The sequence below is a fragment of the Panthera tigris genome, chromosome A1 (assembly GCF_018350195.1).
Source record: "Panthera tigris isolate Pti1 chromosome A1, P.tigris_Pti1_mat1.1, whole genome shotgun sequence".
Classification (NCBI taxonomy): domain Eukaryota; kingdom Metazoa; phylum Chordata; class Mammalia; order Carnivora; family Felidae; genus Panthera; species Panthera tigris.
In genome coordinates this window covers 172,975,225-172,988,975 of record NC_056660.1, presented here as the reverse complement: position 1 = coordinate 172,988,975, position 13,751 = coordinate 172,975,225, and the positions used below count along the sequence as shown (strand labels likewise).

Here is a 13,751-nt window from a genome sequence, read left to right as displayed (position 1 = left end):
TCGAGCCCTGCATTGGGCTCTGTGCTGACAGCTCAGAGGCTGGAGCCTTCTTTAGACTCTGTGTCTTCCTCTCTCTCTGCCCCTCCCCCGCTCATGGTCTCTCTGACTTTCAAAAATAAATAAACATGAAAAAAAAAAAGAATTATTGGGAATCAGGACACCTAGATGGCTCAGTCAGTCAAGTGTCTGACTTGGGCTCAGGTCATGATCTCATAGTGAGTTTGAGCCCCACATCAGGCTCTCTGCTGTCAGCACAGAGCCCATCTCCATCCTCTGTTCTCCCTCTGTGTCCCACCCCCACTTGTGCACGTGCTCTCTCTGTGACTCTCTCTTTCAAAATAAGTAAACTTAAAAAAAAAAAAAGAATTATTGGGAACCTCCATAGAGCTCCTTTTTATATATGGGTTATATCAGTTGATATATTAACATATTACAAATTAAAACAAATTTTTTAGTTCAACTTAAAAATAATAAACTCATTACATGTTAACATAAATTTTTCAAATCTCTTTAATGTTTGGCTTAATAGAGAAAAAAACTGTGACGCCTGGGTGGCTCAGTCAGTTGAGCGTCCAACTTTGGCTCAGGTCATGATCTCATGGTCTGTGGGTTTGAGCTCTGTGCTGACAGCTCAGATCCTGGAGCCTGCTTCAGATTCTGTGTGTCCCTCTCTCTCTGCCCCTCCCCCACTTGCACTCTGTCTCAAAAATAAACAAACATTAAAAATAAGTAAAAAATAAAGAGAAAAAAACTAGATTTTCTTATCTGCTTCTGCCTCTGATCTCTTGTGATATATAATTTTATTTTTAAATTAAAAAAAATTTTTTTAAGTTTATTTATTTTGAGAGAGAGGGAGAGAAAATTCTAAGCAGGCTCCATGCTGTCAAGGGGAGCCTGTTATGGGCTCAAACTCATGAACCATCATGATCTGAACTAAAATCAAGAGTGGACCGCTTAACCAGTTGAGCCACCCAAGGCACTCCGTGATGCGTAGTTTTGAAGTATATGAGGAACATCCAGTTTCATGCAAGATATAGTTAGAAATGGGAAGAGTATTTCAATAGCCTTTTCAGATAACCATGGATGTTCTTTGATAGTGTGATAAGTTTCTCAAAGGTTAGTTGTAATATGGAATTTGAAACCATACCAAGGAACTTTCCATTCTCTTACATTGAAATCTATTGATCTGTCTTGCACTTTTTTTTTTTTTAAGTTTCTTACTGTCTTTTTTTTTTTTTTTTTTTTAAGTTTATTTTTAGAGAGAACACACATGCATGCACACCTGTGCAAGCAGGGAAGGGGCAGAGAGAGAGAGAGGGAGTAAGAGTATCCCAAGCAGGCTCCACACCGTCAGTGCAGAGCCCAATGTGTGGGGCTCGTTGTTGCTTACATTTCATCCCTATCCAACCCCCCACCTCCTTTCTATTCCTTCTTTCTGAGAAGTAACCACTGTTGACAGCTAGGTGTTTATCAAGAAATGTGGCTCACCAAATGTGAGATTATGACCTGAGCTGAAGTCAAGAGTCAGACGCTTAACTGGCTGAGCCATCCAGGCCACGCTATGAATGGTCTTTCTAATGTAGTTAGTAGACCCTTTCACACACAATTTTCTGAGAGGCATCACTTTTCTTCAGTTCTTTTTTTGAGGTCTAGTCTTAATTTTTATTTGTTTTAATTAAAAATGTTTTTTCTTGGTGCACCTGGATGGCTGCTTGGGATTCTCTGTCTCCCTCTCTCTCTCTGCTTCTCTCATCCTCTCTCTCTCTCAATAAACTTAAAAAAATGTTTTTTATTGAGGTATAATTGACATGTAACGTTATTAGTTTCAGTTGCACAACATAATGATTATTTTTATATATTGCAAAATAATCACCACAGTAAGTCTGGTTACTATCTGTCAACATACATAGTTACAGACTTTATTCTTGTGATGAAAACTTTTAAGATCTAGTCAGTTCATTACCTCCCCTGGCATCCTTGAAGCCCCCTGGCTACTCTAGCCCCTCTTTGGCTTTGTGCCTTGAGCCTGACTTGGAGAGAATATTTGGGGATAGGTGGGCTTCAGGATGCTGGATCCAGTCATCTTTTTCTTTCTTTCTTTTTTTTTTTTTTTTTAATGTTATTTATTTTTGAGACAGAGACAGAGCATGAGCAGGGGAGGGGCAGAGAGTGAGGGAGACACATAATCTGAAGCAGGCTCCAGGCTCTGAGCTGTCAGCACATAGCCCGATGCAGGGCTTGAACTCACAGACTCTGAGATCATGACCTGAGCTGAAGTCGGACGCTTAACTGACTGAGCCACCCAGGCACCCCAGTCATCTTTTTCTTAAGTTATACGTTTAGTCCTTTCACATGTTGAACTTCCCCCATATCTGTTTCCCAAAAATAAAATGTTCCTTAAAGACCATCATGAGTCAGAAATGGAACTGGCGGCAGCAGCTATCAGATGAGCTATCTCGTGTCGGCCACCTGCTTTCTTCTCCCATTACTTCTCTATTGTTGTCTTCTCTAGAAAGCCAAACCACGAGCACCAGTTTACGCATCTAGCAAGGTAGTGCTGGTGGTTGACACGAGGCTCTCAGTTCCTTGGCATGTGAAATGCTCCATAGGACTGCTTGAGTATCCTCCCACCATGGCAGTTGACTTCGCGGTTAACTTGACTCATATCAGTGTTAAGACTACATCTGGTCTCTCCTTTGCTGTCCTGGGCCTCGTGCTTTCTTTGTCACTCCCCTCCCACAAGGTCCTGCTGAAAAGTGGTTGATGTGTCTTGCACTTTGTGAGGATTTTTGACTGTAGCTTGATTTCATTACTTCAAGCATTCATTATTTGGAAAATATTGTTCACTGAATTAATACAGATCTTCCAAATGTTGTTGCATTTTACCATATACATAATTTCATGTGTTAAAAGCACCACCAAACTCATCAGAAAAGCTTTTAAGAGGTATTAGGAAATTGGCAGGTTTACAGTGGCAGATATAAGTTTGCAAATTCTAATTTATAATTGACAATAATTGCTGTTAGTTGTGGGTTTTAAATTAACAGCTTTATTATTGATATGTAATTCACATACCAAACAGTTCACCCATTTCAAATGTGAAATTCAGTAGTTTTTAGTATATTCACATTGTTGAGCATCCATTACCCCCATCAGTTTTAAAATATTTTCCCAAAAATGTTTTAAAATATTGAGAACCCCCCCCACCCCCGCAAAATAACCCATGCCCTTTAGCTATTACCCTGCTGCTTCTATCCCTCCCTGCCCCTAAGCAACTACTAATCTACTTTCCATTTATAGATTTCCCATACTGCCATATGAATGGAATCATAGTATGTGGTCTTTTGTGACTGGCTTCTTTTACTTAAGATAATATTGTCAAGATTCATCCATGTTGTGGCATGTATCCGTACTGCATGCCTTTTTTTGTGTTGTGGTAAAATGTACATAACATAAAAGTTTGCCATTTTTTTTAAGTTTATTGTTTAATTTATATCCAAGTTGGTTAGCATATAGTGCAACAGTGATTTCAGGAGTAGATTCCTTAATGCCCCTTACCCATCTCCTCCTCCCACAATCCCTCCAGCAACCCTCTGCTTGTTTTCTATATTTAAGAGTCTCTTATGTTTTGTCCTCCTCCCTGTTTTTATATTCTTTTTGCTTCCCTTATGTTCATCTGTTTTGTATCTAAAAGTCCTCATATGAGTGAAGTCCTATGATGTTTGTCTTTTCTGACTAATTTCCCTTAGCATAATACCCTCCATTTCCATCCACGTAGTTGCAAATGGCAAGATTTCATTCTTTTTGATTGCCGTGTAATACTCTATTGATTGCCGTGTATACTCCATACACACACACACCACATCTTTATTCATCTATTGATGGACATTTGGGCGCTTTCCATACTTTGGCTATTGTTGATAGCACTGCTATAAACATTGGGGTGTATGTGCCTCTTCAAAACAGTGCACCTATATCTCTTGGGTAAATACCCAGTAGTGCAGTCGCTGGGTCATAGGGTAGTTCTATTTTTAATTTTTTGAGGAACCCCCATGCTGTTTTCCAGAGTGGCTGTACCAGTTTGCATTCCTACCAGCAGTTGCAAAGAGATCCTCTTTCTCCGCATCCTCGCCAACATCTGTTTGTTGCCTGAGTTGTTAATGTGAGCCCGTCTGACAGGTGTGAGGTGGTATCTCATTGTGGTTTTGATTTGTATTTCCCTGATGATGAGTGATGTTGAGCATCATTTCATGTGTCAGTTGGCCATCTGGATGTCTTCTTTGGAGAAGTGTCTCTTCATTTCTTTGGCCAGTTTCTTCACTGGATTATTTGGTTTTTTGGGTGTTGAGTTTGAGAAGTTCTTTATAGATTTTGGATACTAACCCTTTATCTGACAGGTCATTTGCAAATATCTTTTCCCATTCTGTCAATTGCCTTTTAGTTTTGCTGATTGTTTTCTTTGCTGTGCAGACGCTTTTTATTTTGTTAAGGTCCCAATAGTTCATTTTTGCGTTTGTTTCCCTTGCCTATGGAGAGGTGTTGAGTAAGAAGTTCTTGCAGCCCAGGTCAAAGAAGTTTTTGCCTGCTTTCTCCTCTAGGGTTTTCATGGCTTCCTATCTTACATTTAGAGCTTTTATCCATTTTGAGTTTATTTTTGTGTATGGTGTAAGAAAGTAGTCTAGGTTCATTTTTCTGCATGTTGCTGTCCAGTTTTCCCAGCACCACTTGCTGAAGAGACTGTCTTTCTTCCATTGGATATTCCTTCCTGGTTTGTCAAAGATTAGTTGGCCATACGTTTGTGGATCTATTTCTGTGTTCTGTATTGTGTTCCGTTGATCTGAGTGTCTGTTTTTGTGCCAGTACCATACTGTCTTGATGATTACAGCTTTGTAATACATCTTGAAGTGAGACATTGTGATGCATCCAGCTTCGGTTTTCATTTTCAAGCTTGCTTTGCCTATTCAGGGTTTTTCTGGATCCATACAAATTTTAGAATTGTTTCAGTTCTTTGAAGAATGCTGGTGTTATTTTGATAGGGATTGCAAAAGTTTACCATTTTAATCATTTTAAGATTATGATTTTGTTGCATTAAGTACATTATTGTGCAGCCATTACCACTATCTGTTTTCAGAATTTCTTCATCTTCCCAAATTGAAACTCTGTACCCATTAAACGATTATTTCCCATTATCCCCTTTCCCTGCCTCTGGTAACCACAATTCCACATTTTATCTTTATAAAATTTGACTATTTTAGATACCTGATGTAAGAGGCATCAGACAGTATTTGTCCTTTTGTGTCTGGCTTATTTTACTTAGCATTATGTTTTCAAGATTTATCCACGTCATGGTGTGTATCAGTACTTCATTCCTTTTTATTGTCAAATCATATTCCTTTGTATGAATATACCACAGTATCTTCATTCATTAGTTGATAAACGCTTGGACTGTTCCCACTTTAATCTATTATCAGTAATGTTGCAGGGAATGTTAGTGTACAAGTTTTTGTGGAGATGTATGTTTTCATTTCTCTTGGGTGTATAGCTAGGAGTAGAATTGCTGGCTCCTATGACAACTCTATGTTTAGCCTTTTGAAGAACTGCCAGACTCTTTCCAAAGAGGCTACACTATTTTACATTCCAGTAGTAGTGGCTAAGGGGTCCAATTTCTCCACATGTCACCAACATTTGTTAATATCTGTCTTTTAAAATTTTATTTTTTTAATGTTTTTATTTATTTTTGAAGGAGGGAGAGAGAGAGACAGAGCATGAGTGGGGGAGGAACAGAGAGAGGGAGACACAGAATTCGAAGCAGGCTCCAGGCTCCGAGCTGTCAGCACAGAGCCCATTGCGGGGCTTGAACTCACGAACTGTGAGATCACGACCTAGGCCAAAGTCGGACGCTTATTGACTGAGCCATCCAGGCACCCCAATATCTGTCTTTCATATGATAGCCTTTTAGTGGGTGTGAAGTAGTATCTTGTGGTTTTGGTTTGCATTTTTCTAATGGCTAATGATGATAGAGCATCTTTTCACGCGTTTGTTGGTTGTTTGTAAATCATCTTTGGAGAGCATCTATTCAAGTCCTTTGCCCATTTTTAAATTGGGTTATTGTCTTTTTGATGATGAGTTGTAAGGGTTCTTAATATATTCTAGATGCTACACTCTTATCAGATATATGATTTGTAAATCTTTTCTCCTATTCTGTGGGTTGCCTTTTGACTCTTTTGATAGTGTCCTTTGATGCACAAAAGTTTTCAGTTTTTTTGTTGTTTTGTTTTTAAAGTAAGCTCCATGCCCAATGTGGAGCTTGAACTCCCAGCCCTGAGTTCAAGAGTCAACATGCTTTTCCAACTGAGCCAGCCAGGTGCCCCAAACGTTTTCAGTTTTGATGGAAGTCCCAGTTTATCTAATGTTTTTCTTTTGTTGTTTGTGCTTTTACCATCATATCTAAGGAACAATTGCCTAATCCAGGGTCATGAAGATTTTCACCTATGTCTTCTTTTAAGAATTTTATAATTTCAGCTCTTACATTTACGTCTTTGATGTGTTTTGAGTTAATTTGTGTATATAATATGATTTAAGGGTTCAAGTTCATTCTTTTGCATGTTAGCATCCAGTTGTCCCAGCATCATTTGTTGATAGACTGTTCTTTCCACATCGAATTGTGCCTTTTTACTTGAAAATATGAAAACTTAGAGAACTGCCTGGCGTTAACCACACTGCAAAATTTAAAGCCAACTATCACGGTGAGAGAACACTCAAGTCCTCACTTCTTACAGCAACTGTAGTTTCCCAAAACCACTCTCAGGTTTGATAATTCACTAGAAGAGTTAACTAAAAGCTGTTATACTCATGGTTACGATTTATTGTAGGGAAAGGGTATAGATTAAAATCAGCTAAAGGAAGAGATCTATAAGGCAGAATGTTGAGTTCTAAGCACAAAGCTTCAGTATTCCTCTTTCATGCAGTCAGAATGCATTATCCTTCTGGCAAAGATTTGTGACATTATGCATGAAGTATTGCCAGTCAGGGAAGCTTACCTCAGCTTCAGTGTCGAGTTTTCATTGGGTCTTATTTACACAGTATAATTGTTTTTGATTGATTACCTGTGATTGAACTCAGTCTCCAGGTCAACTGATACTGCATTACCCACAGTCCCCACCCTAAACCCCATGGTTGATCTTTCTGGGGTGGCAGTCTACCCTATCAGGTATAGATTATCTCCCAGAATCCAGAGCCAAATACCAGATCTTTTTTTGGACACAGTGAAATTTTTTACTACACTGGGACAAGTATCCATTTTCTGGGGCAGAGTTAATAAGAGAATAAGGCGTTTTACTGAATATCCTCTGTCAGGATTATATTAGGATCTTTATGTATGTACATCTTACTAAATTTTCAAATTAACCCTGAGAAATACTGTTTCTCCTTTTTGCATATGAGGAAACTGAGGCTCATAAGCCAGGCGACTATTGTGAGTGGTGGAGCTAAGATTCACACCTAAGTTTCTGTTCCAAAGCCAAGCCCTCCACCAAACACTGCTCATCAGAGTTGCTCCATCAGACCGCTCTAGGGGCACTTCCTACATTGTATTCTCTGTGGATGGCTTTCCTTCACACAGTGAAGCACCTTGGATCCCAGCCACTCTAAATAATACATACCATCTGAATAAAAGCAGTTGTGTTTACTGCACAAATGGAGCTTTCAGATAAATTTCTTGGACTCCTCTACTGTGAATTCTGGAGCCATCACCACACATTGCCTCCCAGCAAAGCAAGTTAAAGGTCTATGAAGATATACTCATCATATAACCTGTTTTGAAGTACCAAGCAATGGTGTTACTTTTAGGTTGATTTGAGCAACACTGAAACTCTTGCTGCTCTTTTTTTCTTCTCAGGCTGCTGTACAGGACCGATTGAATGAACAAGAGGGTGTACCAAGTGTTTTCAACCCACCTCCATCCCGACCCTTGCAAGTTAATACAGCTGACCACAGGATCTACAGCTATGTTGTCTCAAGACCACAACCAAGGGCAAGTTATTTTATAGCTGGAATTTCCCCCTTGTTTGTTTCATAAGTCCATCCACTAGGTTATGTTGATCTCTGTATGATAGAAGCAAAGGAAATATTCAGAATGTAAACCTATTAGGTTGATCTGGCTTCTTGGTAGATATGTTGGGTTTATCATCTTCACTTGATTCTTCAATGAATTGATACAGTAACTATCTTTTTTTTTTTTTTTTTTTTTATTTTTGGCTCTTTGTTAGTTATTTGAAGTTTGTGCACCTTATTTGAGTACACAATTTTATTTACATGTCTGAAAATGTTGGCTGCATGTTCAATAGATTTATCACTTTTTTAAAAAAATATTTTATTTTTTAAGTAATCTCTACACCTTGCGTGGGGCTTGAACTCACAACCATGAGATCAAGAGTTGTATGCTCTACCACCTGAGCCAGGCACCCTTAAATCTTTCCATTTTAAGTTAAAATGTTTACTGGATTCTTTGTTGCTTCATTTTACTTAATTGTAAGCTACTTCTAGGGAAGTTACTTGGAATCTTTGTGGGAGCCTTAGCCGTATCTTTAAAATTCATCTTGAAGGGCTAGTAGCAGGGAGGTGATAAGTGGTTCATTTAAGAATGCTCCGGTGTACCAGGTATTTTGCTGTTGGGGATCCAGATATGAATAAGAGCCAGTCCTCCCCCTTCAAATTGTTCTCATAGTCTAATTAGGAAAGTCAGATATGTATAGTGATGATGAACTCTAGAGAACTTTTTAGAGTTTCTCTTTCTTACTCTTGGAATTACACTCAAACTCTTACACTTGGATTTAGAATTCCAAGAAAGCACTCACTTTAACTTTGCAGCAGTTAGAATTTACTCCGTTATCACACTTTAAGACTTTGTTTTTAAGCAGTCTCCACACTGACCATTGGGCTCAAACCCAGAACCCTGAGATCAAGAGTCACACACTCTACCGACTGAGCCAACCAGGCGCCCCATCATACTTTTTTTGTGGAATACTTGACAACATTTTAAAAATGGAGTTTCTAAGTAGTTGCTTTGGGGTATTCTGAAGTGGAAGAAAACAAGTTCCTAGAGCAGTTACATGACTCAAGAAATTCTGTATATGTCTAATGTTTCCGCCATTATTTTGGGACTCTTATGTCAGCCATGGGGCTCCAGAGCTCCCTGGCCATAGACACAGGGAAAGTCTCAGGTTAACACAATGTGACATATAAGAAATGTTTTGTAAATGATAGAGCCCCTACATAGTTAATAATAACAGCAATAATCAACATTGCTAAAATTATAATTAGTATTATTACTAAGATTAATGGCCATATGGAGGCTTATAATTGTGGTTTATGTAATTATTTCTCATTTATATACAAATGTCCAAAGTAGTAATTGTGGTTATTGTTATTTCTGTATACCATATTTTAATGTATAAATTTGAAAAGGAAAGAATTGGGGCGCCTGGGTGGCTCAGTCGGTTAAGCATCTGACTTTGGCTCAGGTCATGATCTCACAGTCCGTGAGTTCGAGCCCTGCATTGGGCTCTGGGCTGATGGCTCAGAGCCTGGCCTGCTTCCGATTCTGTGTCTCCCCTCTCTCTGCCCCTCCCCCGTTCATGCTCTGTCTCTCTCTGTCTCAAAAATAAATAAAAACGTTAAAAAAAAATTTAAAAAGGAAAGAATGAATACTTATGATTTAGGGAGGCAAACTTGTAATTAAATTTGACAATATAAATAGTTGCAGAATTGAAGCACTGAAGCAGATTTAATACAAAAATTATGTGATAAAATAAAAATCTGATAGTATTAGATGAAATGAGATGAAAGGCAATAAGTCTTTAAGAAGGATGATGTGACCAGGAAGAGGGAACTGTATTGCAGTGGAGGAATCATGCAAAAGAACAAAAAAAGAGTGAAAATTTGAACTAGCCATCTGCAGAGTATTGGAGATTGAGAGAATGGTGTCTAACTTTGTTTTTGGAATTTCAGGGGCTGCTTGGATGGGGTTATTACTTGATAATGCTTCCATTCCGGTTTACCTATTACACAATACTTGATATATTTAGGTATGTACATTTGTATTTATATGTTAGTAGAAACAGGGTAGACTTTGGAGCTGAAACATAGACCAGAATAGTAAGGTTTATGCTTTGTCAGTTTTGACTTGCCAATTGATCATCAGATTGAATACTCTTTCAGAACACTCTAATACTGTAGTATGACAATATTTTAAATTGTTCAAACATAACAGATGTTGTGAAATGGAACTGTTTTAAAGTAACCCTGTAAAGTAGTCTTGCCTATCTTTCTCAAGATCAGTCTACCTATGTTTATCGTTATCCTCCCTCTTCCCACCATGTCTGTCACCTTTACATTCCCTAGTGAATCTTCACACCCTTTTCTTTCTAACCACCATTATCTGCCAGCTTCACACCCCTTGTAACTTTTACCCTAAACCATCTAACTATATCCGACTACTCATAATCCCAAAAAATGTTCTTGCTCTTAGATTACCCATTTTTCTCTACACCTCCCACAACACTTTTACCTCTCTGGACACTCCTGTACATTCCCCTCTGTCCTGACAGCCCATTGGATGCTGGCACTGGCACCCTTCCATATATATATCCCCTTGCTTTACACTTTCACTTTTCTTCTCACTTCCTTCATGTGCCATTCAGAGAGCTCAGTACTGGAAGACAGAGAGGGGCCAGGCCTACAAAATGTCAAAGGAGCCCAAGTTTCTGGCATTAGTCGTGGGGCATCTGGTCTATAACTAAGTAGTAAATGAACCCACACCTAGGCTTTATGGGGAACTACTAAAATGTTTTATGGGCATTTAGGCCAACCAATGAAGCTGGAATATGTGGTCTGGGCCTTGCATACAGGGCAACCTGTGCTTCCCCTGATGCATGGAATAGCTTTGCCTTGCTCTAGGGAGCAGAGGCTGGAGATGAGGACCCAGCAGGTGTAGAAGTGCAAGGATCAGATAAGACTACTTGGTGCTTTAGGAGTCTGCCTGCTTAATGGCTTCCTTTTGCTTTAGCAAAGTTCTTATTGGTTATCAGTTAATCAATTGGTACTCTTTGCATCCTGTTTTATTTGAGAATGGACACATATAAACCGTTAAAATCATAACAGACTGAATTGAGATCTTTTTTAAAAAAAGCTGATTTTCCTGAATTATGTAGGCCATGAGAATATATTACAGTTAAAAAAGTTACAGCCTTTATCCATTCATTCATCAAAATTTGAAAACTTAAAAACTTAGTAAGATAGTCCTAAATACTTAATTTCAGAGAAAGTTATCAAAACATCAATCTTTTAAAAGATTTTTAACCACTCCCTTACATATATACAACTTCTTACATTTGTTTTTAATTTGCTCTGGAATGTTTGTGTAAGTGAATTTGATTTGATTACTCAGGAGAAATTCCAAGTGAAATTGTATACACATGGGGAATTTGAGGGGCTAAGGAATTGGCTCAAGATTGGGTAAGGAAAGTGTCATAGTTTAGTCGCCTTTTCTGTGCTGAAAATCTGTGAATATTGTTTGCTTTTCTTGGAAAAAAATATGCATGGCATGTGTGACTAATTTTAATGCAACTGTATCATCCAAGCAACTTGTTTAATGTTATGTAGCACATTGACTTATCAGAACTGTGTCCATTGCCTTCTGTGGAAACCCAAAGGCTAAATAAATGGTGCTATACAATTATGATAAGATAGGCTCTTTAGAAACAGATGTGTGGTATCAATCACCCTTAACTTGACAATAGCTGCCAGGTGCCAAATCTATCAGTGTACTCTAGATCAGTTTTATAAACTTCCTTCATGGATGCCATCAACCATAAATCATTAAGCAGGATTTTACTTGACCCCTTGAAAAGCAAGTAAATCATGAGCACAAGTTCAGGTTTGAAGCCTGACCATAATTTGAATGGCTTGGGAGTATGCACTAAAAATTCAAAATCCCAGGATGACAGAAAGGAAAGGAAGAGGCAAGTAGGACAAAAAGAAAGAGACAGAGCTCTTTTCTAGAGCAGTAGAACTGCTGCTTTCTGTGATAATGGAACTTTCTGTGATAATGGAACGTTCTGTATCTGTACTGTCCAGTGTGGAAGCCACCTAACCACGTATGACTACTGAGTACTTAATGTGGCGAGACCGAAGAGCTGAATTTTAAATTGTATTTCATTTAGTTAACTTTAAATTTAGATAGCTACATGTGGCTACCTTATTAGACAGTGCCATTCTAGAAAATCTGGGGGCACAGCCTGACCTGTGATCTTTTTGGACTGTGTCTTCCTTTCCCAATTTTTCTAGTCCTGAATTTTTCTGCAAAAAGCATGCAGGATTTATTTAGACCAGTGTTGGAATTTATAATCCTAGCAGTTTGCATTCGTCTTAAACAGGCAATGGAACAACACTTGCTGCTTTGCACCTTTTGAGCCAGACTATACTCTCGGGTTTGATGGTCCACTCACAAACCCTTCACCTCCTTTTGCTGCCATGCCTCTGGCTCTGTTGTAGGAATCTTTACAAACTGGCCCACTCCATATGCACTACAGTAAGCCGATTCATGTGATATTTATTCCTTCCTCCCCAGGTTTGCTCTTCGTTTTATACGGCCTGACCCTCGCAGCCGGGTCACTGACCCCGTTGGGGACATTGTTTCATTTATGCACTCTTTTGAAGAGAAATATGGGAGGGCACACCCTGTCTTCTACCAGGGAACGTACAGCCAGGTCAGTGCCACGAACCATATAGATGCCAATTTATTGATATGGTTATATCCACAAAGGAAAGCATAGCCCAGCACTGATCATGTCATTCTTTTACTCAAGAACCTTAAATACCTCTTCACTGCTTATAGAAAAAAAAAAAGCCAACCCTACTTGATCTAATTCAAACCTCCTTTGGAGGTCTTTCCTATATAACTTGTTTCTGCATACCCTAGGTTCCAGCTAAACCATTTCCTGTACATACTCTGTACTTTTTACCTCTGTGCCTTTGCTTTTGCTTTTCCCTCCACCTGGAATGCCTTCCTCACATTTTTGGTAAATGGAAGCTTGCGCATCCTTCAGCTAGGTCATATCACTCCTTTCTTATATCCTTTCTGATTAATGTGCCCTACCCTGGCCTACCTTGCAGTCTAAAATAGTAATCTTTCTTATGGTGCTATCATAGTTTTTTTGAAACTTAAAGCATTTTCACATTTTTCCTTATATTATGGTTGCTTATATTTGTGTTTTATCTCCTATAGCAGACAATGATCCCCTTGAAGGCAAAGCTCAAGTTATCTTTGATCCCTCACAGAATTGAACAAGGGCATAGAGCATAGCCTCAAGGCAGCACATCTCTTTCAACCCAAGCCACACAGACCTTTGACTGTTATCTCTCAGGGGGTGAAAATTAAGACTTCTATGGGTGTTAGGCATATCTCTAGTTTGCCAGAGAAAAATGTAGAAATAACACTGTGAACATAGCCCAAACAGTGGTTCTATTCTGCAGCCTCCAGAATTCCTGAATCTATCTGGTGAAAGAGAAAAATACTTTTCTCGTACTTCCTGCTTTGAGTCTCCCATATCGGCTTTTTCTCTATAGTCTCCTCAGGGGCTCTACTACTACCCTACTCAACAAGCATTAAGCACCTACTATATGCCCGGGCAGTGTGCTCAGTGCTGGAAATGCAGATGTGAATGAGATGGGTACCTCTCCTGCACCCTCTT

General features: G+C 38.9%; 1 protein-coding gene across 2 annotated transcripts in view; it reads left to right on the top strand.

The window, feature by feature from the left end:
- Window positions 1-13,751, top strand: part of FAF2 (Fas associated factor family member 2) — a 77,717-nt gene that overhangs the window by 50,763 nt on the left and 13,203 nt on the right. For both annotated transcript variants that reach the window (XM_007085515.3, XM_042991833.1), the window contains exons 3-5: window positions 7,898-8,032; window positions 10,009-10,085; window positions 12,629-12,767. In XM_007085515.3, coding sequence (XP_007085577.1) covers window positions 7,898-8,032; window positions 10,009-10,085; window positions 12,629-12,767 — 351 coding nt within the window. The remainder of the gene's footprint in view (window positions 1-7,897; window positions 8,033-10,008; window positions 10,086-12,628; window positions 12,768-13,751) is intronic.